The sequence below is a fragment of the Accipiter gentilis genome, chromosome Z (assembly GCF_929443795.1).
Source record: "Accipiter gentilis chromosome Z, bAccGen1.1, whole genome shotgun sequence".
NCBI classification, from domain to species: domain Eukaryota; kingdom Metazoa; phylum Chordata; class Aves; order Accipitriformes; family Accipitridae; genus Astur; species Astur gentilis.
Window position 1 is genome coordinate 12,067,027 of NC_064919.1, and position 24,421 is coordinate 12,091,447.

General features: G+C 45.3%; 1 protein-coding gene across 12 annotated transcripts in view; it reads left to right on the plus strand.

Annotated features, from left to right (window-relative positions):
- PALM2AKAP2 (PALM2 and AKAP2 fusion) overlaps positions 1-10,725 on the plus strand; it is a 271,043-nt gene extending 260,318 nt beyond the window's left edge. For 8 of the 12 annotated variants that reach the window (XM_049796111.1, XM_049796114.1, XM_049796115.1 and 5 more), the window contains 2 exons: positions 2,012-2,050; positions 8,526-10,725. In XM_049796111.1, the coding sequence (XP_049652068.1) occupies positions 2,012-2,050; positions 8,526-8,618 (132 nt within the window). In that variant the 3' untranslated portion in view covers positions 8,619-10,725. The remainder of the gene's footprint in view (positions 1-2,011; positions 2,051-8,525) is intronic. The other 4 variants (XM_049796113.1, XM_049796116.1, XM_049796118.1 and 1 more) reach the window with 1 other exon arrangement.
- Positions 10,726-24,421: the final 13,696 nt, after the last annotated feature.

A 24,421-nucleotide genomic window follows, 5' to 3' on the forward strand; every position in this document is an offset into this window, starting at 1 on the left:
TCCACCTGCTCTGGTGAGTGCTGTTTTCTGGCATCTCCCCAGAGAATCTTTCTCCCTGAAGGGTACTCAGAGGCTTGCAGGAGACATGTCACACTCTCACGCCCTTTGCAGGAGCCGGGAGGAACTTTGAAAAAAAGAGGGGCATAGAACTCCTGCTGTGCAAACCAGAACTGGTCCTCAGGAGTCCTGCAGCACACATCTGTCAGTCTGGTGGCTTGAAACCTCAGCATGGCAGAGAAGCTGCTCTGCTAAAGAGGTGACACTCAGCTGGTACTCATCCTGCACTTTTCCTCCATCTTGGTGAAGAGTGAATCTGACTTGCCCAGCCCATGAAGCAGGGGCTTGTGGCTCAAATCTTCTCCCACAGCTGTGATGGTCATATGCCACTTGTCATGCATGTTGTAACACACAAAAGACATGTAAGATGTCATTAGACCTAACTGCCTCTGCTCAGTTACCTGAGTGCAACCTCAGTTACCTCAAGTGCTTGCAGAGGCTGCACATGTGCCACCTAGAAGGCAGGTTGGCTGTGACTGCATAGTCTCTTCTGCAGTTTGAAGTGAGCCCTGATGTCCTGACCGGAGCGCTGGTCTGGGCAGCGTCTAACCGAAGAGGTGTGCTCTGGGTGCCAGCTCAGCTGTCTGCTGCTGCTGAAGCTGCCCAGGCACTGACCGCCCAAAGATGCACTGCCAGAGCATTGGTGCCAGTCAGGCAACTTGTGGGATGGATCCTTTTCTGGGACAAATTGTCAAGGCTGCAGTGAATTTACAGAGTCCCAGTGCACACCAAAGTCCCACAGTGTTGTCATTCTCCTCTTCTCTAAGCCCATTGCATACAGCCAAACAAGATTTTCATTCTTGCTGCTGCCTACCCAAAATCCTGTTAGAGGGCCATGTCCTGCAGAGCCCAGGGAGAGCTTTCTTGGATCAGCAGGAGTGTTTTGTTTCTCTTCCATGCCTTTTTCCACTCTCCTTTTGTAAACAACACTCACCATTGACAGAGGAAAGATAATTGAAATAAGAAGTGCTGCACTCATACCACTGTTAGTTTGAGCTAATATTTTACATGCCAGGCTAAGCAATAACTATTTAAACAACAAATAGCTTTGATTTGTTGGCAGAGGACATTTGACCATGTGCTCAGGCAAAAGATTTCTGTAACTAACAAAGAAAAAGACCACACCGCTGGCCTCTTTTTAAAAATGTGTGAAATATATCAGGGGAAGGAGCATAACTAGCAACCAGACAGGCAGCTGCCACTTAGAGCATTAAGTCCTGAGAGCTGAATGTGGCTCAGCATTGCTCTTTGTGAGTGAGGGGAACCAGAGACTTCCTCGAGTACTAGAAGCAGTCAGGGTCCTGTGGCACCGGAGGCTGAACAGAGCCAGCACTGCTCTGCAGAAGGCAGCAGCCAGTCTCCTGAATGGGACTGTGGAGAGATTTGATGTCCATGGAAACTCCCTGTCATATGCTGAGCACACCAGCAGTACTGATGTATAGAGCTTCAATTCCTCCCTGACACACCAAAAGGATGATTTCAGTAGGACATCTGCCCTGTCTCTTCTTTAAACATCACCACCTTCTGTTTTATGTCTGGCTTCAGTGGCTACAACACAACCACTCTGGCTGGAGCTTGCAGGTTTTGCCTTTCAGAAACAGGGCAAATCAAGCGCATCTGCTCTTGGAAGAACTGCACTGCTCAGGCAAGGGGACAGTTTCTTCCAAAGAGAATGTGTTACAGTAGAGGTTTCCACAGGTGAGAAAAAGAGAAAAAGCAGCTGCAAGAAAATGGGTCAAGCACTGATGGTAAACAAGACTGAGACTGGCCAAGCAACGTCATTAAAAAAACACCAAAGTGACTAATTTATTAATTTTTTTTTATGACACCAAGTTGCTTGAAATCTTGTACTCTGGAATGTGCCAGTTCTTGCAATTTCTTTATTTTGTTCTTGTTTCCTAGTTGTAACATGCTTGTTCAATGTACTAATGCTGGTCTTTTCCCTTTCTACCAGTACACCTGTAAATTACTGTCTAGCAAGGTTACTTCTGAGGTACTTTTCAACTGCTTATTTATTTTTGCTTCCTCTTGCATGGTGATTCCAAGTGCATGTTGCTGCAGTTTGCATTTTCATACTGTGTGCCAGTGCTGTTTCATATCAAAACTGGGATGCAAATGTGCGTGGGGGATATGCCCTTGTACCTCTCATCAACAAATATTTGTGTGGCTGGTTTTCTAACCTTTGGATTCTAGTTACAATTTCTGGCATGGGAGGGGTTGTAATTAAAGGGATGGGAGCTGTTGCCCAGGTCTGGATCATTCCTGAGGCATGAAATGAGAACTTCTCCTTAATCCCTGTTATCATTGAGCTGCTAAAGCTAAACCTGGGATCCAAGCATCCTTAGATGCTGAGTGAAACTGCTGTGGCTTTCCTTTGTCTCTGATTACAATGTATTTAGCACTATCAAAATCTCTAGTATTTTGTAAAAAATCTGCACACCAACCTTTCATCTGTGGAAGAAGAGAGTCAGATCCAAGTGCACAGCCTCAGTCTTGTGAATTTTGTGAACCTGTCTTTGTGCCTGTCTGTTGTGATGTGACAACTGATTGATTACAGTCCCACAATGTAGCATCAGTGTTGGTCTCAGAGTAGAAGAAACCCAGACCTGCTAAAGAAAGTGTATTTACAGTGACATCTGGTATTTTAGCAAGGCAATAACTTGCACAGTCCTTATCCCTACAAAGCTGAACTCTGCCAAAGGCAAGAATTTTAAGAGCAGGGCATTGATAGCAACTACACTTTTGCAGTGTTTTTTAGGAACGATGTGCTCAATAACGTGGACATTTCCATTGCCTGTAATTTTCTGTGCAGACTTATGTGTAAATCTGGACTTCTCTAAGAGGCACAGAATGTGGTCATGACTGACATTCATCTGTCCAGCATCAGCATTTTTGTATAAACATGAATCTTCCACTATTTCCCTATTCCATAACGTATTTGACCACATCAGCTATACCTCAGGCAAGCATATGAACGTTTTCTGTCCTGGAAAGTAAAGGAAAGTCAAGTCTATGCCATTTCCTATTCATTAAATAATTTAGTGTGGGTTTTATCTCACTGATACAAGCCAGTGATTGATCTTTATGTAGAGTATTTATAGAAAGTTTATCAGTGTAAGAGCAGTGTGCTTTCAGAGACCTGGTTTTAGACACAGGTTGGGCCTCTTCTCCCCCATAGTATCTACACAATAACCTGGGTTACAATTTATGAATGGTCAGTAGTGATCAGAGCGTTTGATGTTGTGTGAGAGACGGAAGCTCAGGTGTAGATTTTACACGCCCAGCCCTTGGCCTTCTGCTGGGAAGGGTCGCATGTCTGCCTTGTAAAAGGATAATGACGCAAGGAGTAATGAAGGTGCATGGATGGGAAAGCTGGTAGAAATGATAAAGGCTGTAGGACACAGTGATTCTGTATGCAGGTGGAAGTATGCCATCTGGCTAATCCCCAGCCTCAGACTGAAGAAACCATTTGGTTCTCACTGGAAATCTTTAGCTGAAGCTGGGCAGTTTTTTTGGAAGGAACAGCAAGAATTAAGGCATGATGCCCCCCTACTCTCTACTGACCCCAGAGCTGAGCTGTGTCTCCTGTTCACCAGAGCCCTCTGTAATCCGCTCCGGTGCAGGCAGGTGGCTCAATTTTAATCGTCGTTGGCAGCACTGGAGGAGCAGGGGCTTCCACGCGATCAGCCTGGCAGCTCCGCTCTGGTAAGTAGCAAACCCCCAGCAAGGTACAGTAGCTGCTGAAGTTATGCCACATGCAGTAAACCACAGCCTGCTTCGTTAGGTTGATGTGGTTTTATCACCTCCAAATTCCTGCAGCCTATGTTAAAAGCACGTCTGTCTGCTGTTTTAAAGACACCACAGATAACTATGTGCCTGCACATATATATGTTGTTTTTATCCTCAACATCTTCTGCTTTTGTCCCTACAACTACACATATCTTCACATTTATGGGGCATTATGCTGAGTTTGCTTAATATTAATCATGCTGCAGGAGATACTACAGTAAGGTGACATTTAAGCAACATTAAAGGCTACTGCTGAAAATTTTTGTGTTGCAAAATAGAAAACCAACATACTAGATTTGATGGCAGAGGGCACACGGTTATGTTATAATACTTTTCAGGTAAACATATTTTTGTCTCAGATACCCAGCTCTTCACTGTGCTCACTAGAGGTCTGGTGTATTCAGTGAATAGCATTAAGTAGGTACAGTAAAGAAGATACCTTTATACTGGAGAAATAGATGTTCTTTGTCTCTCAGTAGTTCCAGTTTTATGTTAAAGCATTTAGTTTATCATTCCTGAGCAGGAGCGCTCACAATCTGCAAAAGCAGGCAGCCTGTTCCCTGCCTTTGTGCTTCTCTCTCTGTGCACAACATGCTCCATGGAGCTGTCTTGTACAGTGACTTTCCCACATGGTACTGGTAGATTTCAGACACCCAAACTTTGTATTTTCTGGTTTTGTTGCTTTTAGTTCTTCAAGGTCCAAATGGGAAGGATCAGTAAAATATCAAGCTCCAGAAAAATCGTTTTTCTTCCACATCAGTTTTGCTGCTACTGTGCAATAAAAATTAGCCTGTGCTGTATAGTTGTCAGTGTCATTCAGTGGTGGGGATAAATATGCTTGGGACTAAAGCATATCTGTATTTTGCTTTTTGTTCCCTTGTTGCCAGTAAGAAAGCAATTATTGTTACATCTGTTGGAGGGAAACTCAGGACAGGTTAGTCTCCATCTCTAGGATGGATAGATAAATTAATCTTACACCTGACAGTAGCAGCTGTTTCAATCTTTCTTTTTTTTCCCCAAAAAAAGTCCTCAATAATAAATGAAATCTGTCAGGAAGGAGGCCTCTGCAATTCTTAGCAAGACCCCAGAGCTGCAACCACAAGATCCACACAGCACTTTTTTGCAAAGAGAGGTGAAGAGTGGTTTTGACAGCCCTGTGTATCTTGGGATATTTGCCCTTCCCTCACACCTACTTCTGCTCTCCAGATTCTTCCTCTTCTATTGCAGCTAATAGTCAAATCACCTCTCCCAAATAAGACATTGGTTTTTTCACCAATGTGGCCTTACCATTAGGGCATAGACAATTCGGTTCTTCAGCCTAAGCTTGAGTGAACTGTCTGCTTCATCGTCTTTCTGATATTTGGTGTATGCCTTCTGCATGCAGTTATGAGCCTGGCTGCCTTAGGATGTCCTGACAACCCTGCCTGGCTTGCACTGCCTGCACCTTCTGAGCTGACGTTAGACATCATCAGGGAGGACACTTAAAAAGCATTGAGGTAGCATTTTGTAACATGGCCAAAATGCAGCATGTTCTAGACCCCTAAACCAGCCACAACAACAAAAGCAAAAGACTTTCCTTCCTTTCATCTGCTGCAGAAAGCCTCTGGGTGTTGGACTCATGATGGGTCTACAGACAGCCCTGATACCTACCAAGAATATTTTAAAATAGAGATCATTTGCTATTTTCGGCGAGCGGCTTCCTGGGTTGTGAATTCAATGCTCCTTTGAGGAGTCCCAATTCTCCACTCAGTCATTCCAGTTCCATGCTATAATTACCCCATTGTTTCCTGTAGCGGGTATAAAACTGACACAGCCTAGTCAAAATGAAGGTTATTTTAGGTCAAACACTCTTTTCAGTAGATTAGAAGAAAAATTTTGGTATAACTATTCAAAAGGACCTTTAACTTACTCATATCTGCTCTACTATTTTAGAAGGCTTGTTTATTAATACTAAGCCAGACATCAGTACTTGTTTTTCCTGCAAAGGCTAAGTCCACATTCAATGCCCTGATGGTATCTCTGATATAATTCTGGAAACAGTTTTCCTTGGAGCAACCAGCAAGGTTTGCAGAAGTAGACAAGCTTCTGCACATGTTTGCAGATGGGATAAATGGAAGAAACCCTGTTGCTGTCTTTTAAGACAAAGAAGACCTGACTGATCTAAAGCAGAAATCTTCAAAGTTTAAGGGTGCTGACTGTTGCAAGCCATCACGAGAGACCATTACAACATTATGCTTTCCAGCAAGAGAGAAAACTGACTGGAAACTGTTGTAAATTATGTAAAATCCATTTTATTTTCAGCTGGTATAAATCTACAGGCCAAATTCCGCAGACCTCATTTAAATGTACCACTACTCCGTGACAGTGGCAGTTTGGGTTTGAAATATAAGCTGAATTTGCTGTTTATTCATGTAAATTTCAATATCCAGTGGGGAGAACAGCAATATTCTGTGTTTTATTTAATCATTATCCCGTAGTGGTCTTTATAGTTTTCTGTCTAGCAGTATTTGTCTGTTGACATAAAAAAAAAAAAAAAAAAATCACTGGTTTTTTTTCTCCCCTTAATTTCTAACCCTGGAGCAGCCACTGTCTTTTCTTATTCTGAGAAGATAGTAATATGATGCTGATACCCAGTCCAGGTTTTGCTTCTCCGTTGTTCAGTATGGGTTGTCTTTCCCTGGTTCATGCACTCAGAATCCCAAACATGTAGTTTAAACCACTGGTCCTCATCCCTGCAGTAGGAGTAGCTCCAGTACGCTGCTTACAGGCAGATGCCCCAGAAGGAATTTTTTTTACTGTTTTTTTTTGGGGGGATGGTAAGATTCGTTAGGTTTTGTGAGCACATTTGCCCTATACTGGGTAAAATAGAAACTACTCAGCCTTGCTCCCCCTTCCCAGTGGTTGCTCTGCAAAAACAGGAGGCATGATTTGGGGCAAAATTTCAGCAAAAAATCTCTCCGGTGGACCTGGACCAGCTTTGTAGCCCTGGTCATTGCCAGGAATCAGATGGAACTTTAGCTCAAAATAGTCTCTATTGGCTAGATTTTGCCTTTAGTTCTTTGGCTTGTTCATAGTCATAGTCGAAAGAAACTGGGAGGGCAAAGAAATAATAAAGCTGGCAAAACTCCACCCTACCTTCAGCTCCTGAGTGGAGGTCTGGGTCTTAGCATAAATGCAGAAGTATGTTCTCATTCCCATAAGCAAAGTTACGGCCTGTAATTTCAGCTGACAGTTCAGAGCTGATTTCCCAATATTGCCTGTACAGGAGCCCCTAGTACCTGTGTACTTTTCCAACTACAGCTTGTCATGAGCTGAAAAAAGAGTTACTGTAGTCTCATGTTATTTATCTTTCTTCCAGTTAAGTCTGAAGTCCTCACTGCATCTGACTTTCTATGCAGAAGAATAAAATAGCATCATCCTTTCTCAAAAGGCCAGCTACTCTTCTCCAGTCAAGGAGTGTCCAGAGCAGCTTACAGGAAGCCTTAGGGACAGAGGACGGCAGGCATTGTTTCAGTGAACACTCACATATTTGTTGGGGGTTTTTTTACAATTTTTTTTTTTAACTGACTGTTGAAACATTTCAGAAATTTACTTCTCTGGGAGGGCTGTTTTAAAACACACTGAGGGCAGCAGATGTTGGCAGCTTTGTGGTTTGATCATGGAGCTGTTGTTCAGTGTTGGTCAGAAAATAAGATTGCCATGTGTTTCTGTAAGAAGGCCCCAGACCCCTTTATGTCTCACTCTGCTGGAAGTAAAAGACTCACTGCCATGCATAATTTGCCAATGAGTACATCAGGTGCACATCACGATAACACCTTTTGGTTTTGTCTGGTAGTTTTTTTCAACCTTGTTAAAACTGTTTCTTACTTTTCTAGTTGTTTCTGTGTGTGCATGTGTGTGCATATATATAACACATACACAATGCGTATGTTTTTGTAAGTGTGCGTATATGTGTATGTGTGACTCAGTGTGTGCGTGTATGAAAAATACAAAAATGTATCGGGGCCCATCTTGTACCAGACTCTGCAGGCTGTGCAGGTCCTCCTTGTGCAAATCTCCTTTTCGGCATGCACGGGGTGATTTTTCACCTCAAGAGCACTGTGATTACAGTGCGTAGGCTTTCCCATTGGCGTTGCTGCAAGCCAAAGACCACGAGAAGAAGATCCAGGGGGGGCTGCCTCGTTCTGCCTAAGGGGGTGACGTGCTGAAAATAAGCAGCAGACTGCTTTCCAGCCTGCACGTGCAGCTCCAAAGCAGTCTCTGGGCAAAGGTTGCTGGCTCCTGGTACCGAAAGTGTGCAGCTGCCCCTGGGGAAAGGACCAAGACCGGGTGCCCTGCCTTCCCGAGGCAGGGATGGGGCAATGTTTAGCTGGGCTGGTAAGGGCCAGCTGGGGCTCACCTGAAGTGAGCGGGATGCTGCCAGGCAACGCCGACCACTTCTGTCCTCCCATGGTATGTCTTTGCTCGTGTGCCACCCCACACTGCCCACACCTTCACATCACCAAGTGCTTCATCGCATGAGTCCTCCCAGTTTGCACGACGTGCAGCCCTGGGAGACGTGCGGGAAGGGCTGGCCCGGCTCGTCCCTGCCTGCCCGGGCACGCAGTGTGGGGCACCCCAGCATGGGGACGAGGGGCAGCTGAGTGACATGCTGTGTTTTTCCTTTCTCTCCCGGCCAGGTCCTCGAGGCGACCAGGGTGAACCGCAGAAAGAGTGCTCTGGCACTGCGTTGGGAAGCCGGCATTTATGCCAACCGGGAGGAGGATGAATAACCACGCTGCAGCGTGAAGACAGCGACCAGGCACGTCGAAACCAAAAAAAGAGAAAGGAAGAAAAAAAAAAAAAACCAACAACAAAAAACCACAAAAAACACCACGAAAGCAGCAGCATTTTAGTCCAATATTTATTAAATACACAACAAACTCAACAATGCACATAGACACAGAAATGATCCAACTCATGGCAATCCTAAAACAACAGGAAAAACCCACCTAGAAAATACCCCCTTCTTCTTCCCTCCATCCCCCCTCTGAAATAATGCAATGGGGAGGGTGCCACGGGTGGGAGCACTCAGTTGTCCTCACGGACCGGAGAGGCTGCAGGTGCGTGGTGGGAGGTCAGTGTGGAGGACCCTGTGGCCAGGGCTCACGCTTGTGCTTCCCACTGACCAAATTGAGAGCCCTGCCTTGCCGCCTTGCTCCCGTCGGACCCTCCTGCAGTTCCTTCGCCTCCCACAGCCGCTGCACCAAGATGGTCAGCATTACTTCAGCGTACTCTTACCCAGCCACAAAACACAACAATATTGCCCTCTGTTGCTGTTTATTTAAGGGGACCACAAGGTTCAGTTTGGAATTGGGGTGGTTTGGGGGGTGGGAGGCAGGTTCTACTCCCCTTTCTAGTAATTTATCTGTTTAAAAGGAAAAAGAAAAAAACAGGGAGGCAGTTACTGCAAATGTACAATCCAGTAGACTCAGTAAAACAATCCTTGTGTTGCAAACACAAGCCATCACAATTTAGGAGTGGAATAGATGGGGATGAGAGCTAAGCCAAATGGATTATCTTAGCTTTAGGATCCTATATGCTTGCAATATCACCTGAGCTCCAGGTTCTCAGAGCATATTTACGTAACAAAGTTTCTAAATAGAAAATCTGTATTTAGCGGATGACAACTATTTTTTGATGGTGGGGAGGGAAAAGAATGGCGTATGTGTAAAATCTATGAAGATGGATAATTTGAAGTAGAAAGGTAGTGGGAAAGGGATACAAATAAAGGACATTTAATTTTTAAATGAGGCAATAATTGAACTAAGCCAGACTCTGGCCTAGAAAGAGGTATGAAATAAAGAAGAAAGATAGTTACGTCTTCAACTATATTTATACAACATAAAAAGCCTTTGAAGTAGAGTGCTTTGTGGAAGTCTTCACGTTTCCAGGCAACAAAGAAGCTAAAGGGCATAATGAGTTGGAAGGAGTGAGCAAGGAAGAGCAGACAAGGGAAGAAAATACTATCTTTGCCGTTCAGCCAGTGTTTTCAGTGCTACAAGCAAACCATAGAGCCTTTAGTTACTGCTTAGGCTTGGGATCAGCAGTGAAGGATTAGTGTGGATCTGTGCGTGTGTGTGTGTGTGCGCATGTGTGTGCGTGCGTGCGTGTGTGCGTGTGTGTGCGGGGTGTGCATGAGGCTGGCATACCAGAAAGCGTATGACAGTGCGTGTACTGATTATTTTCTCCAAAGCTGTTTACCAGCTATAGGGATGAGTGCTAATTTCTTTTTTTTTTTCTGAAAGGGGATATAAAAACAAGGCACTGAGTTAATGCAGTATTTGTGATATTAAAATTTGACCCAACATGGTATTTGCATGAGTCACAATTGCAAAGTATTGACCAGTTTTGTAAGCTGACAATTAGGAAAAGAAATGTGGTATTTATTCTTGTGCTTTGTATTTGTATGTAGTATAGAGGCTGCGGGTTTACTCTTTCTTTTCATGCAAGCAATACAATAGGAATATTTTACAACTGGGAACCATAATTTCTGGATTAGAAACCAACAAGTTTGGGAGGCGACAGAAAAAAAGACACTGAGCTTTTTTCTATATAAAATATTCTGCCTTTTTTATAAACAAACAATTATTATTTTGACACCTTTTTAAAAAATCATCAGCCAGGATACCGGTCCTCCCTTAAGCCTTTCCTCGGTTTCATTACCTGCTGTGCTGTTTTATCCTGAAACAGTGAGCTCATTTAAAATGAGTACCAATACTGTGAACATACTTCTGGTGCTTTTCTTAAACAAACACAGAGCTTGCAACCAAATTATTCCCCCACCCCCACCTTCAGTTCCTCCAGCATTTGATTTCTGTCCATGGACACTATCATTTTGAGGCTTATTTTCAGGGAATTGTAGCAAATACAATTATATATACCCATTAACTCAGTTCTGTCAATTGTCTTCCTAAGTGCTATTGAACAGAAGAAAACCCTGCTCAACCGAGTGTTCACTGTGATAAAGGCAGCGAGCTTATCTCAAGGATGTTCTCTAAACCCAGGTGCATGGGGAGGGACTACGCTTATGAAGGAATTACATACCTAATGAAGTGGACTCCTTGTTCAGACATGGCAATCGACAGTGGACTGTGATTCATGTCTGCAGGTGGGTCATTACCATAAGACGGTAGAAAAAGCAATGCCACCAATGCAGCACTCTAGTGAGACCATAGGTCGTGAAGCTGCGTCCATGAGCTCTGCCCATCTGTACCAAGAGGCGTCCTGGCTCCCTCCACCCGGGGTAGAGCTTAAGTGAGACTGGGAAAAAGGGGTTTCCTGAGCAGAGGAGACAGCCCCTGTACTTACGATGAGGTGGTCTTGCACCAAACGACACTCTTCAGAGTTCCCCCCAATATTTGCTCCCTGAAACCAGGGCAGCCCTGGACTGCCTTCCCAGGAGCCTGTATCTTCATTTTCTTTAACCTGGAGGCCAGTTTTTTCCTCCTTCTCTCTCACTGGGAGCCAGTGACATTGATCACCCATCCTAAGACATCTCTTCATGCTTTGCCACATCTTCCCCTACTGCCACATTTGGCCTTCAGTCTTTGAAGTGAAAATTAAATTGTTCCCCTAGAAAGGGGATGTGGTGGTGGGGAGTGGCCAGGCGGGAGTCCTGTGCTCTAGAAGCATTCGCTTTCAGCCCCTGCAACAAAAGTACTTGCATGTATCAGTCCAGGACAGTCTACCCAGCACCGTTTTCTCTTCCAGAAATTATGGACACTCGTAAGCAGCAGCACACATTCAGTGCTGTGGTAACACGAGTGCGATGCAGTTTACTTGCCTCTGTTATTTCATTTGCATGCTACCAAGCTTAGGTGTTTATAAGTATACACCAGTAATACGTATCTTATCTATATATAACTATATCAAATGCAACAAAAGAGCACTATTGCAGAGTTAACTTTGTCTCCACAAAAGAAACGCTCAGATCCTTTCCCGTGGCAAAGACTGGTTTTAATGAAACTGTGTATTGAGAAATAGTTAAGCATTAGCATTTGTGATTATAATCGGTTTGGGGTTACAGTGCAGGTTTTCTGAACAATTTGATTTAAAAGCTGCCAGTTTGGGCTTCATCTTGCTCCGTACTGACATTATCTGAAGGAAAATACAGTAGCATTGACATGTTTGGCAACAAAAAGGCGGCATCCTTGTCATGACTTATCGACCAGTTTCAACAATACCTGGCTTTCTGTATGTTAACCACTTAAATGTTATCCTGCTTCTGTTTTATAGTGACTGTGAGGCCTACAATGCAAGTATATAATTATTTTCTCATTAAAACAGAAACCTGTGTTGTGTTTCTATAAAGCTGCCTGTTTCTTCTCATTCTTGCAGGAAGGTGTACCCCCACAAGCAGCACATGGCTGGAAGAGAGTGGCTTGTGTCCCACTTCCCAAGGCAGTCAGTTGGTCTCTCCCCCCGTTCTTGACTCTGCTTCTGTCTTTTTGTCTAGAGGCGGGAGAGATCTCTTTTTCTCCACTCAGTGGTGTCAGCTGCGGATACAAGAGCATCCCTGGGTATTTCTATCCCATTAACATGCTTGCAGAGGGTTGCAGAGGCCAGATCTGTTTCGTGATGAATGGCACAAGCTTTCTTGCCTTGCTTCCTTCACACCTGCAGGACCCCTGCCATCCCGCACAGTAAAGCACATCATTTCAGCCAGTCATCCATTTCTCACGTTCACAGCTGCAGCAACCAGCCACTTGCCCATTGCCGCAGCCCCTTGCCCCCCCTTTCATGGTCAGCTAGACCAAGAGAGACCCCATCCCTCACCCCTGCTTAGGAAGCTGCCATCACATTTGGCAGTGAGAGCTGGAAGGTGCTGGAGCCCCGGGTGCGTGGCAGCTGCAGACCAGCCACAGGTAGTTGTTGGGAACTGGGCAGGTTCATGCCAGCTTCTGCCCTTCCCTGTGCCAGGAATCGTTGGGCATTTAATTATAACGCTGCTCCGCAGCCCACGGGAGGAGGGGGAGGGCACCGGTGATTTCGGTGGCAGTTGGCTAGGGTCAAGCGCAGCAATTAGGTCTGTGTGCTCTCAGTAACATGAGCTCTCCTCTCCCTTGTGCACACAATATCAGAAATGCCTGTGGAGAAAAGTCATATGTGGACTTCCTTTCTGGTTAGTAAATACTGCGGAAGTTAGAAAATGGATTAGAAAACAAGCCTGAAGATTTACCCACCAGTTCTGGTCTCAATGTCTATAAAGAAAAAAAGAGGTTGTTGTCTTTTCAACACAGAAGAGCATTTATTTCTGTCTTCCTTTACCATTCCTTGCTCCCTTGCTCTGTGCTAAAAGGGATAGTGTATTGGACTTACTGGCATACAGTGGGAAAGGGAACTCCTAGACCTCTCCTTTGGGTTTTATGAGAAAAGTGGAAATTGGAGATTTGCAGGTGAGCATTTAGACGTTGCAAAACTAACGCAGTGACGCCAGTGGGTGGCAGCAGCTCACGAATTTTTGCAATGCGTTCTGCTGTTACCAGCTGTTGGCATTTGTTTAGTAACACATACTTAGACCATCTAAAATCCCTTTCACCCCATTGCGTAGCCAAAATGGCATGCACCAAGCTTTAGAGTATTTTTACAAACTAGTTAAGGACTATAAAAGAGCCATTTTATCCATCATTTCTGGCATAGTCCCCTATAAGGTAAAGGACTGTAAAAAGTCCGGTTTATCCCATATACTTACCTCACTATTTCTCCCATATAAGTAGTTAAGGACTATAAAAGAACCATTTTATCCATCATTTCTGGTATAGTCCCATATAAGGTGAGGATATTGCACCTCTAATAGTTGTAGTTGTCTTTGAGAGGCCTCAGCACAATGGGAAAGCAAATGGAGAGACAAAGGACCTCCTTTGCAGAGGTGGGTTTGATTAAACTGCTTTAAAAGGAGGGAGAGATTTGGTACAGTGTTTTCAGTTGTGAGTGGGAACAGAAGAGTTAAAAAAAACCAACACAAACGAGGTCTGTAGCATAAGGAAGCTGAGCACCACAAGCTGTAGCAGGGGAAGGACAAGGCTAGGCAGGACCAGAGCTACCAATATTAGCATGGACATTAGCACTAAAGATGACCTTCAATTATGTTGTAGTTATTGAATTGACTAGGATGGGCAGTCCAGGAAACTATTAGAATTGTGTGGGTCCAGCCCTGCACTCCTCCCTGGGTTAAAGACCAAAGAGCATCCCAGTGTTTCACATGGTGCAAGACCAAGTGGCAGGGGCTAACCTGTCACATCAGCAATAACACAGGGGCAAAACCTCCACCATATTAAAAAACGAAGAAAAAACCCAAGCCGCAACAGAAAAAAACTAAATGCCACCCAGATCTCAGGGTCTGCTGCTAACTTTGGCTGGACCCTGATTAATTGGCAACCAAACCCACTGCTTTATCAATGGGATCTCCAGGAAGTAACCTTTTACAGTAAGCACTAAATGTGGCGTCAGTGTGCGAGCTCCTGTCCAGTCCCAGGCATGTGTCATCTTTGCAGTGAATTCAGGGCAGTGTGCCACCAGGAACTGGCAGTGTTTTGGACATTGTTCCAATCTAGAGTGTGGCTGTAGCAGCAAGACAAATAGATGAAGGAAGAAAAAAAGTGTGCAAAGCTACTTTATCACTTTCTCTGTTACTGCAGACTGCACGGGGAGGATTGCATGGCAGGGATTTGTGTGGCAGCAGTGACATCTGGAGGGCTGATTGCACTGACCATGGGAAGACCTTTATTTCCAAGGATGTCCCCTAGAAGCCAAATTCTGGGATCAACCAATACCTGGGATGGACGTGCTGACTGATGCATGAGTCTCGGTCCCCTATCAGTGCCAAGCCCACCACAATGCCCACTAATGCACCAAGCCCTCTTGGGATCAACAAAGGGTCAGGAATAGAGCCATGGCACATCTCAGTCTTCCCAGGGGGAGATAGCTGGGATGGGGACCCCAGAAAATGCTGCTCAGCTTATCATGCAAACCCAGTGCTCTGGACATGCCTCCTCCTGTACAAGCTTCTGGGGTGCACCAGACCTCCCAGCCAGCCCTTGTTGGAGCAATTGTGAACTCTGCATTGCCTCAGCAGGCAGCTTGGTGTAGGGCTGTGGCTGGGCATACAAAACACTTTGCAAGGGGCTGTGCTGCACTGAACTCTTGCTGTGGGGACTGTTGCTGGCTGGGAAGGTGTATATAGTGCAGGGGGCCAGAGTAGGAGGCTGGAAACAGCTCTGTGAGGACAGGAGGGTTTCATGTTGGGCTGCAGCAGACAGACTGGGGTGATGCACTCCCCCTTGGTGTGTCACTGACCACAAGAAGCTGTGGTTCAGAGTGAGGTTGGATGCTTACATACAACTAGCCCCGACAAGCGCTTCCTCCTCTTGTAGCATCTGAGAAAGCTGAACTCTCTTCACCTTGCCTTAAAATAAACATCAAGTCCTCAAGCTGCATTTGAAACACAAGAAGCCAGGAAAATGTTAGCAAAAACACATGGATAATGATATAACCCTGGCAAAGCAGCACTTCACAGCACTCATGCAAGGCTTCAAAAAAGTTGTAAACAAATAACCAGTCATTAGAAAGGAGGGAAGAGCTTAGGTCTCTGCAAACTGTCATCTCCATCTCCATAGACAAAGGTGGAGTTTCCTGACACACAATGGGAATTGACTTGCTGGGCAGCTTTGTCACCCCCGCATTCCGTGGACAAGGCAAAAAGTATTCAGCCTTACTTAATTGGATTGAAAGAAGGAAGGTGCTAAAGTAGGGCACTTGCTCACTCCCTGGTAAGGCTTCTTTGCTTCTAGGACCGTGGCTTTGGGGTACAGCACTGGCACAAGGTGGACCCCGACTTTCACAGTATTACCCTTTCTGGCTCCCTGCCATCTCCTTGCCCTCTGCTGTTCCCTTCTGGTTTCCAGATGATGCTATTCACACCCAAAACATGGCTGTTTTCGAGCAGCAAGACTAGATGGCTTCCATAAGCATGGGTATCTCACCCTGCTTTCAGTGAGCCTCACAGAATGGAGAGGACCCTCAATCAGACCAAGTCCTCAACCACAGGTCCCTGACTTACTGCCACTGCAAGGCCCCATCAGCCTCCAGTCAGGGTCCCTCCCAGGCTAGTTTCCTCTCAGGTGTTTAACTAGATTTTGCCAAAGCACCCCATGGAAGATGGATAAACTGAGACTCATGAGATAAACCTTAAGTGGACCAGATTCCAATGTACCAAAGCACTTAGATACCTAAATACCTCTAAAAGTACTTTGTTCTTTGAGGACTACACAGCACTGAACTTAGCTGGAAGCTCATGGATTGAGCTTGTGCCAATGCATGATAAAATGATGTGGGTATGTTAGTGGGGTTGACTTGAAAGGGTATTGGGGGAGAGCCAGGTGAAACAAAAACCTTCTCTTGGTTGCACTACTCATGCCAAAAGGGACATGATTACAGCTTTTCTTTAATGCTGTGTTTGAGGAAAGCAAGGGAGCCAAGCTCCAGTTATGGAGTGCTGCAGAGAAGGCAGACTCAGCTTTTATGAGGTGTAGAGGGTTGTTTTTAAAGAGAAAGTTAATTCCAAGTTGTGGGACTTGATGTATAAGAAAGTGAAAATTTCTGGCAGGAACAGAGGGAGAGGGGGATAAGTAATGCAGGTCAGAGGGGAGTGGTATGAACAGTGGGAAAGAGAAATATAAACAGGGGAAAATCTTGCTGATGGGAAGTTTTCATGCAGGGAGCCATTTCTGAAGCCAGCTGAAAGCATGCTCAGACAATGTTTGAGCAGGGATGGAAGATATATGGCAAAAAGCATATTTATCCAAGCTCTCTGCAAACCAGACAAAAAACTCTGCCAGTTACAGCATGGGTCTCACATGCTGCCAGGTCCAGACTACGGTGTTGCAGGACAAGATTCAGCTCAGCTGTCCTTCTTGGCCATTGTTTGCTGAGTCAGTCTTCAGCAGAAGGGAGTCAGGAAATAGCTGAATGATATCATTGCTCATGAGGCCCATAATGTATTGACATGCAGACTCGTTGACTTTCTAAATTAAAAGGTAAGTCAATATAGCCTATATAAGCTTTGCAGGATGTTTCCAAGGAATTATATTGTCAAGATGCCCCAGCACTAAAGGATCAAAACAGCATTTCAGTGCTCCAAAGGGCTTTATTTTTCAAATCTTGCTTAATCTCATGTTCCCTGCCTGTATAGAAGTATTAAATCAATGTGGTTTTAAATGTCAGGTAGGTCATTCTCTTGGTTTACTCTGTAGGCATCTGCCTGCTTTGCCCTAGGTTGTCCTGGCTGTGTCCTTGCAGAGGGTGCCTGAAAGCTCATGGCTAGACGTGACTTGTTAGCTGATAACAGCTCCCGTTGGCATCTTGGACACAAAAATCCCTGAAGGTGTTGAACTGGGATAGCTGCTGACCCTCGGAAAGTGGTGGCGTGGAAGTGCATCACATGTGGCAATGAGGGGCATGAGCCCACATCACCTGCATGTGGTACAAGCCCTGCCGCAGCAAAGCAACCTCATCTAGAGCAGAGCAAGAAAAGCAAGGTCTTCCGGAAGGAAGAGCATGCACTTGATATGGCCCTCAGCTGTGCCCTTTTTATTTTCAGCAAAGAGTGTCTCAGGTCCTGCAACAACTGGGAAGTTCATCAGGTGTTAGCAGTCCTTCAGAAGGTGACTGCAGCTGGCAGTCCTCCTTTCAGGGCCATCACTGGCACTCAGCTGGTGACCGAGGCGCACTGTGCAAAGCCATGCTGAAATGGGTAAAGTGGTTGGGAGATGTCTTCCCACTGTCCATGTGCAGTTAGCAGGAGGTATGAAACCACTAGGAGGAACTCACCAGGAAATGCAGAGCTTGTAGTGGGAAGAAGCAGTGCTGCTCTTGGCCGGTATGGGCATTTCAGCAACTACACAACAGAGCATAAAAGTGAATTCTTAGCACAGAAAAGCTTTGACTACCCCAGAGTGCCGAAATGAAGGAGCAAGGGAACAGCAAACACCAGTAAGAGCAGCTGTCTTGCCACACAGCTTAAAATTTACAGTTGTATATATATTTATTCATGCTTGTTAGACATTAAAGAACTGCAGCCTGGAAAAAGTTAGCAGCAACAATATTGCTGGAAAGCTGCCCAGACTTTCTTGTTTCGCTGGTACCTTTTACCTGATACCCCTCTTCAACTCCAAAATTTCCTGCAGATACAACGGGACCCTTTAGCGAAAGGCCCATTAATATTTCAGTCCCATTAATGTCTTTTTATACACATACTGGAGTCTGAAGGACACACAAAATCTGCCAAGGCTGTTCATTCACTAGCTGCCTGGGAGGGTGCTAGCTAAAATTCTCCTGAGTAGCACACAAAGAGACCTGCATTGCCCTATCTCCATGAGCTTTTCTCCAGAGCCTGGAGCTTTCTCCTGGAGCACCTTGTCTGAGGCAGAGTTGTGAGCCTGAGGAACTCCAGACACATCTTCCCTGTGTGTTGAGTAGAGGTGACACCTCTGCGTGGAGTTGAAAAGCCTCAGCAGCCCCTGCAGCTTACCAACCTAGGCACAACTCTGTTCTCTCATCTGAAGAAGATTACCCCAGTGGTGCCATTTTCCACTAGTGCCCTGCAGCAAAGCAGGTATGGACACGGTCCCCCCTAGCCTCCCAGCCACCCTCATGGAGGATGCTGGTGCCTTTCCCTGCTGTCCCAGGGATCTCTCCACCCTGCCAGCTCCAAACAAGTGCCCCCACCCACACGCTGCAACTTAGGTAATTAGCCAGGCGTGGCCGTGGCACACGTTAAAAACAGGGTTATCCCTGTTATCTGCTGTGCCTCGTGATGCCAGGTTGCCTGGAAGTCCTCAGCTGGCATTGGGGACTGTTTGCAGTGAGACAAACAGTGATAGGCACTGCCATGCAACCTCGTACACCGAAACCACCTTGGGCTGGGCTCAGCAGCTGCCACCAGCTGCCCTGAGGGTCATGCGAGTGGTCCATGGAGGACCTGCCTGGCCCTGAGCACATGGTGCTCTGTAATCAAGGAGAGGGTTTGAGAGCTTGTTATCGAGTTTGTTGCGGTTTTTATTTCTGAGCTGCAGAGGTTCAGTAAACAACCCCCACTGGAAGAGCTGCCACATGGAGAAAGACAGTGGCGAGGTTCATAAATGTCACCAGAGTGTGCTGCAGCATCTGCAGCTTTTGGGTTGTGTATGCAGTTTCTTGGGGTTTTTTTAAACAAACAATGTGAATGTTTTTGACAGGATGTTGTGCATAAAATAGCCTGGAAAATTTAAACACTCAGGTGACTAAACCCATAGTTAATCTTTCTTGCTAACTTCTGTGCTCAGGACCTAGCACAGTGGAGTAAACAGAGAGAGGCTGTGAGGAGTGAATCTCTATCTGCCTGCTCTGACTGTCCGGGGTGGCTATCACTGAGGGCTTAATGCAGCCAATGGTTTCAGCAACTCCTTTACCTGCCTTCAAAACATAAATTTAGTCACGCAAAGGACTAACCTGAGATCTGTCAGGGAAAACAGCTGGATTACCAGGCAAGCGTGTCTCTCCAAGAACTAAGATTTAAAGAAGTATTTCACCTTCCCTCCTCTCCTCAAAAAGCACTATGCCTTACACAAAGCACAAGGGAGAGCCCCTTTAAACATTTATGATACTTTTGATTGTTTCCACCTCTCACACTGGAAAATAGGGTGGATTTGTCCCTTTTCTCTCCACTGTCCTGATGTCCTCTGCCAGCTGCTGTTCTTACTTCCACGGAGGCACAGACTTATAAAGAGATATTCATTCCCTCCAATTGTACCTGACTAGGGCCGAGTTATCTAGCAAAGGTCCTACCAGCCCAGAAAAATTAGCATTCCTCCTTCCCTTGCTCTTCCTTTCTTCTTTCACACCTCACTCCACAAGGATGGGTGGCTTACTATTTCTTTTTCCTCCTTTATTCTCCACATTCACCTTTCCAGTATGCTCTGTGTATAGTCTTCCTCTAATTCACATCCACACTTAACACAGTTCCTCTCCAGCCTTATAAATCTCAAGTAAAATTTACTCACACACTCCTTCAGAGCTTTCATTCACCCTTAATGCCTTTTTCTCAAACTTATTATTATTTAAATGTGTTTGTAGGCTTTTTGGTACCCATTCACCTTTGCCATAAAAGTTTCTAGACCTATATAAAAAAATGAGAATATGAAGTATATGATAACCAAAATTATTTCTAAATAGCTTTGCAGAGCACTTGGGAAGGGGAGGGCAGTTTCTGGTTTTGAACCAAGTTTTAACAGTTTATTGACTGTAGTTCATTCAGTATTGAAAGTTTTTAACGGTCATGTTTTTGCTATGGTTATTTCATTTTTCCAGACTGTCTACTTTTGCATTATTCAACATAGGGTTGCTTAAGCTGTAGTTCTAGGATAGTTTGCTTCATCCCATTTCTCAAGTCCATTGCTGCCTGCACACTCTTGACCTTTGCAATGCTTTCGTGCCAAACCTATATATGCAGACAACAATTTAAAAAAGACATGAATATTAACGAAAAGAAGGATGTGCACACAAGAAACAAGTCATTTAGCACCAGGATTATCTGGGGCCTACCTAAGAACTACAGCAGGATTTGTTCTGTGGTCCAGCTCATTAGACAGACACCAGGTACTGCAAGAAGCCTTTTTTCCCTGCTTCCATGGAGAGGATTAATGTTAAGGCATACCATTAGCTGTCAGCACTATTAATCACCTAAATTCCTCAAGCTAAAGAAAAAAGAAGCCAACTTAGCAAAGTGTTGCGTATCCTGTGTTTTGTCTTTCCAGCAGAGAAAGAAGCACACAGAAGACTTCAACCAGGTAAGCAGGAAACTCTGAAATGAGAAAAATACAAAAAAAAGGATAACATCTGGGGGTGAAAGCCAGACAATGCAGGTTTCTGGTGCTGCTTGGTCAGCCAGTGTCTGCCCCAAAGGAAAATGGGCAGTGCTGCTGTTTCCAGCTCCTTGCTGCTCTCCCGTGTTGTTCCAGCACCTGCCCTACCCTGGCATGGGGTGACCCCTCCTCACCGCCCTTCACATCAGTGCATCCCATGAGGTCTCTCCGTGGAGCAAATCCATTCTCCAGCTTTTTGCAGCCTGCACATCGCCCTGGGCTTTGTTCATGTGGGGCAACAGGTGAAGCCTCAAGGCATGGGGGAATGAGGTTGGCATGTGCTCGCATTGCCTGTGGCCTGGGCTTCCTTTTCCTCCTGTTGGCAGCAGAGGAGTGCAGATGTCCCCATAGGTGACCTCAGCGTATCTGTGGGTGCTGTGCCTCCTGAACGCTGGAATGCTGGCCCAAGGGTCCCAGTGTCTGAGACACCTGAGCATGCACCCGTTAAGGGCATGGTCCTGCGTTTTATTATGGCAATTGTGGACTTACCAGCTGTTGTGCTAAGACGCTGACACCAGCGCTGTGAGTTTCCAAGCAGCCTGGATGTTGTTTTCCAGTGCTGCTGAAGCAAGGCTGCTGGGGTGGCCTTTCACATCCAGGCATTAGCGTCTACCATGAGCAGCTCTGGATCCCACAAGACAACTGCCCTGGACCAGGATGCTGCATCCCTGTAGCAACGCAGCAGCTGCCAGGAGCCGGTCCCCCTGCCCCGTGCACCCACCTTCCCGTGCAGCCTCCACCTCCGCTCCATCTGCCCCACCTCCGCAAGCAGAACCACAAACCTTGGGAGGACAGGGGCAATATGTAATTAAATGCCAGCCAGAGAGGAAGCCAACCTCCCAAACCACAGAGTGAAAGAGCATGGCTTGGCCTTACAGTCTGTGGTCATTTATGACAAAGATGTATTTTCCAAAGGAAAACAGGCCATCGCTGAAATAGCTTCTTCTTCCCAGTGTTTTCAACCAGCTCTCCCTCTCTCTGGTGCTGTAACACAACTGCAGCTCCATCCGGGCTCAGACCCAGGCGCTTCCCAGTACCCAGTCATGTTTCCCCACTTTGCCGCTGCCACGAAGCCACAGAGTGCATCAGGATGATCCGCACGTACCGAGGAGGAGGAGGAGGAGGAGGAGGAGTTACAGAGCTGATTTACCACTGTGGAAACGAAATGTCTTGCCAGCCAGAGACTGTAAATCACAGATCCCGTCAGCAGGCTTAGGCAAGGGAGATGAAGAGGGCTTATGCACCCACATTGGATTGCACTCCTGGATGTCTAAAGGACATATTCAGACAAGAAGTGTTGAAGACCAAGCTCCAAAATGCTTGTACCTGCCAAACCCACCTGCCCCAGCCTACTAAAATCCCTACAGCAAGCCAGTTCAGAAAGAAAAAGTGATGTAACTGTCATAAATGGTTTAAATATAGAAAAACCAATACTCCACAGGAATGTATAACATCCCCACAGGGAGACATTAAACATATTTATTTGGCCAGACTGACAAATGTCCATGGTGCTGACTTGGCCTCTATTGGGCTTCCACACAAGACAACTCTAGAGAGGGGTGCCCTAAAACAACGTGTTCCTTTTCCAGCAGGCTACACCAGCGTATTTTTGCTTGTAGACTAGTCTCAGTGATTCTGTAGGTTCATTTTTCTTAAATGTCAAGGGCCAATCCCTTAAGGCTCCACTGTGTTTATGCCACAAGAACATATTTTAAAGTGGATGCAAATGTCCCTATAAATATTAGTCATATGAGAACTGGGCCCCATGGAAAAACTAATGCTAGAGAATAGTAATTCTGAAGTCATTGTGGCATCAAATTAACATGGTATTCATGAAAAATATTTTGCAATGGGAAATATTCTGGAGCCTGGGTTAAACTCTTGCTTTAGCACTCACTGTTTTGCAATTACTGACATGAAATTATATCCTTCCACGAGAACTAGTTCTAAAAAGTATATTTAATGTGAATGAACACTCAGAATATCCTGGAAGTATATACATAATTCATGAGATCACTGATGGCATTTAGCACAATTCATTACCTATCTAGGCCTGAACAGCATTAGGCATAACATAGTATCACCTCAGTGTCAGATGAATAAACTAGGCAATCTGTACATGCAACAAAGTGTGGAGGAAAAATATCCCTTATTTAAGAGTTGAGCAGATCTGCAGTCTTTCAAGTGCAGTGACTGTAACATACCTCTGCACTAGAAGACAACTAATGTCCCAAACGGAAACTTGAATGAGACAAAGTCATTTATCTTTCCCTCTAATGTCTGGTGGAAGAGAAAGGGCTCCCTGCGTGAAGTGAAACGTGGCAATTCCTCTGGCTGCGTTTGTTGCTTAAACTGGTCACAGGCTGATGCTTTGGGGTTTTCAGTAAGTCTGTCTGGAATTTCCATCCTCTGGAAATATTCCAGGGTTTTGAGAAAAAGATTTGTCCTACTTCTGAATAAAAACTAAAGAAACTAGACAGCTTTTGCAGAAAATCTGGGGGGAAAAAAGGCAACTATTGGAACAACCCACATTACATTTTACAGCTGGCTAGGAGTCTTTTGGCCTGACACAAAAACAAATTCTCCAGTGAAACTGAAATTTTCTAACAGCAAATCATTCCAGCAGACAATTCCCCACTCATTTCCCTGTTAGTTCTTAGGTCTTTATTTCCTTGAATCTAAATACAAACCAAAAATTATTGCACAACCAAACTAAGAGTGAAGAAGTTCAACTCTTGAGCCATGAGTATGCAGGCATTGAGTAAATGTCACCTGAATGAATAGAGTGCAACAGATGGAGGTTTTAATGTTGTTCTTGCAAGTTAATCATTAATTTTTTAAAGTAATCATCATAAATCTTCCTAGAACAGATTGTTATTCTGCCTGTTATGATTCATTAAACCAGTGCAGAATGAGATCATTATCATTTAAGTTAGCATTCCTGAGGCTGCCAAATATCCTCCAAGTATTTCCTGCAGCTGGGACTGCAAGCATCTTCCCTGGAACCAGCAGCCTGCTTGCGCCATATCCTGCTCCAAGAGCTTCTTGTGCCTCTGGCCAGCCACACCATCATGACCACAGGGACCCCAAGCCACTTGGGGTGGGTCGCTTTGCTTGACCCCCTCAGGCAGCAGCAAAATCAGAGGCTGACTTCAAGCTGCAAAGCTCTGTGTGTGTGTGTGTGTGTGTGGCAGAGAGGCACGGCTACTGCCCTAAGGAGCTGGGACTGGAAAACGCTTCCCCAGAGGTGGGCTCTCATCCACCCCAGCCTCCAGCTCAGCTGGCTGACTACTGGGGTACAGTGGTCTCCGATGCCTTTGGATAAATTGGGAGATTTCTCTTCCTGTTGGAAATTCCCACGTTGTAAAGCCAAAGGACAGAGCAGGCAGAGTGGCAGCCATGGGAGGCAGGTTACCAAAAATAGGTTTTTTTCTCTTTAATTTCTTTCTGGTGTAATTTCCTGACTGTGTTGTTGAAACAATGGCATAAGGGGCACGATGCAGCAGTAGGGCAGACAGGAGCAAGTGAGAGCAAACGAGCCAACAACATATTTGTGTAGAAGAAAGGAAAAAAAGCTGGCAGTAAGGGGAATTCACAAATTACCTGACAAAAAAGCACAAAGCCATCCCCTACCC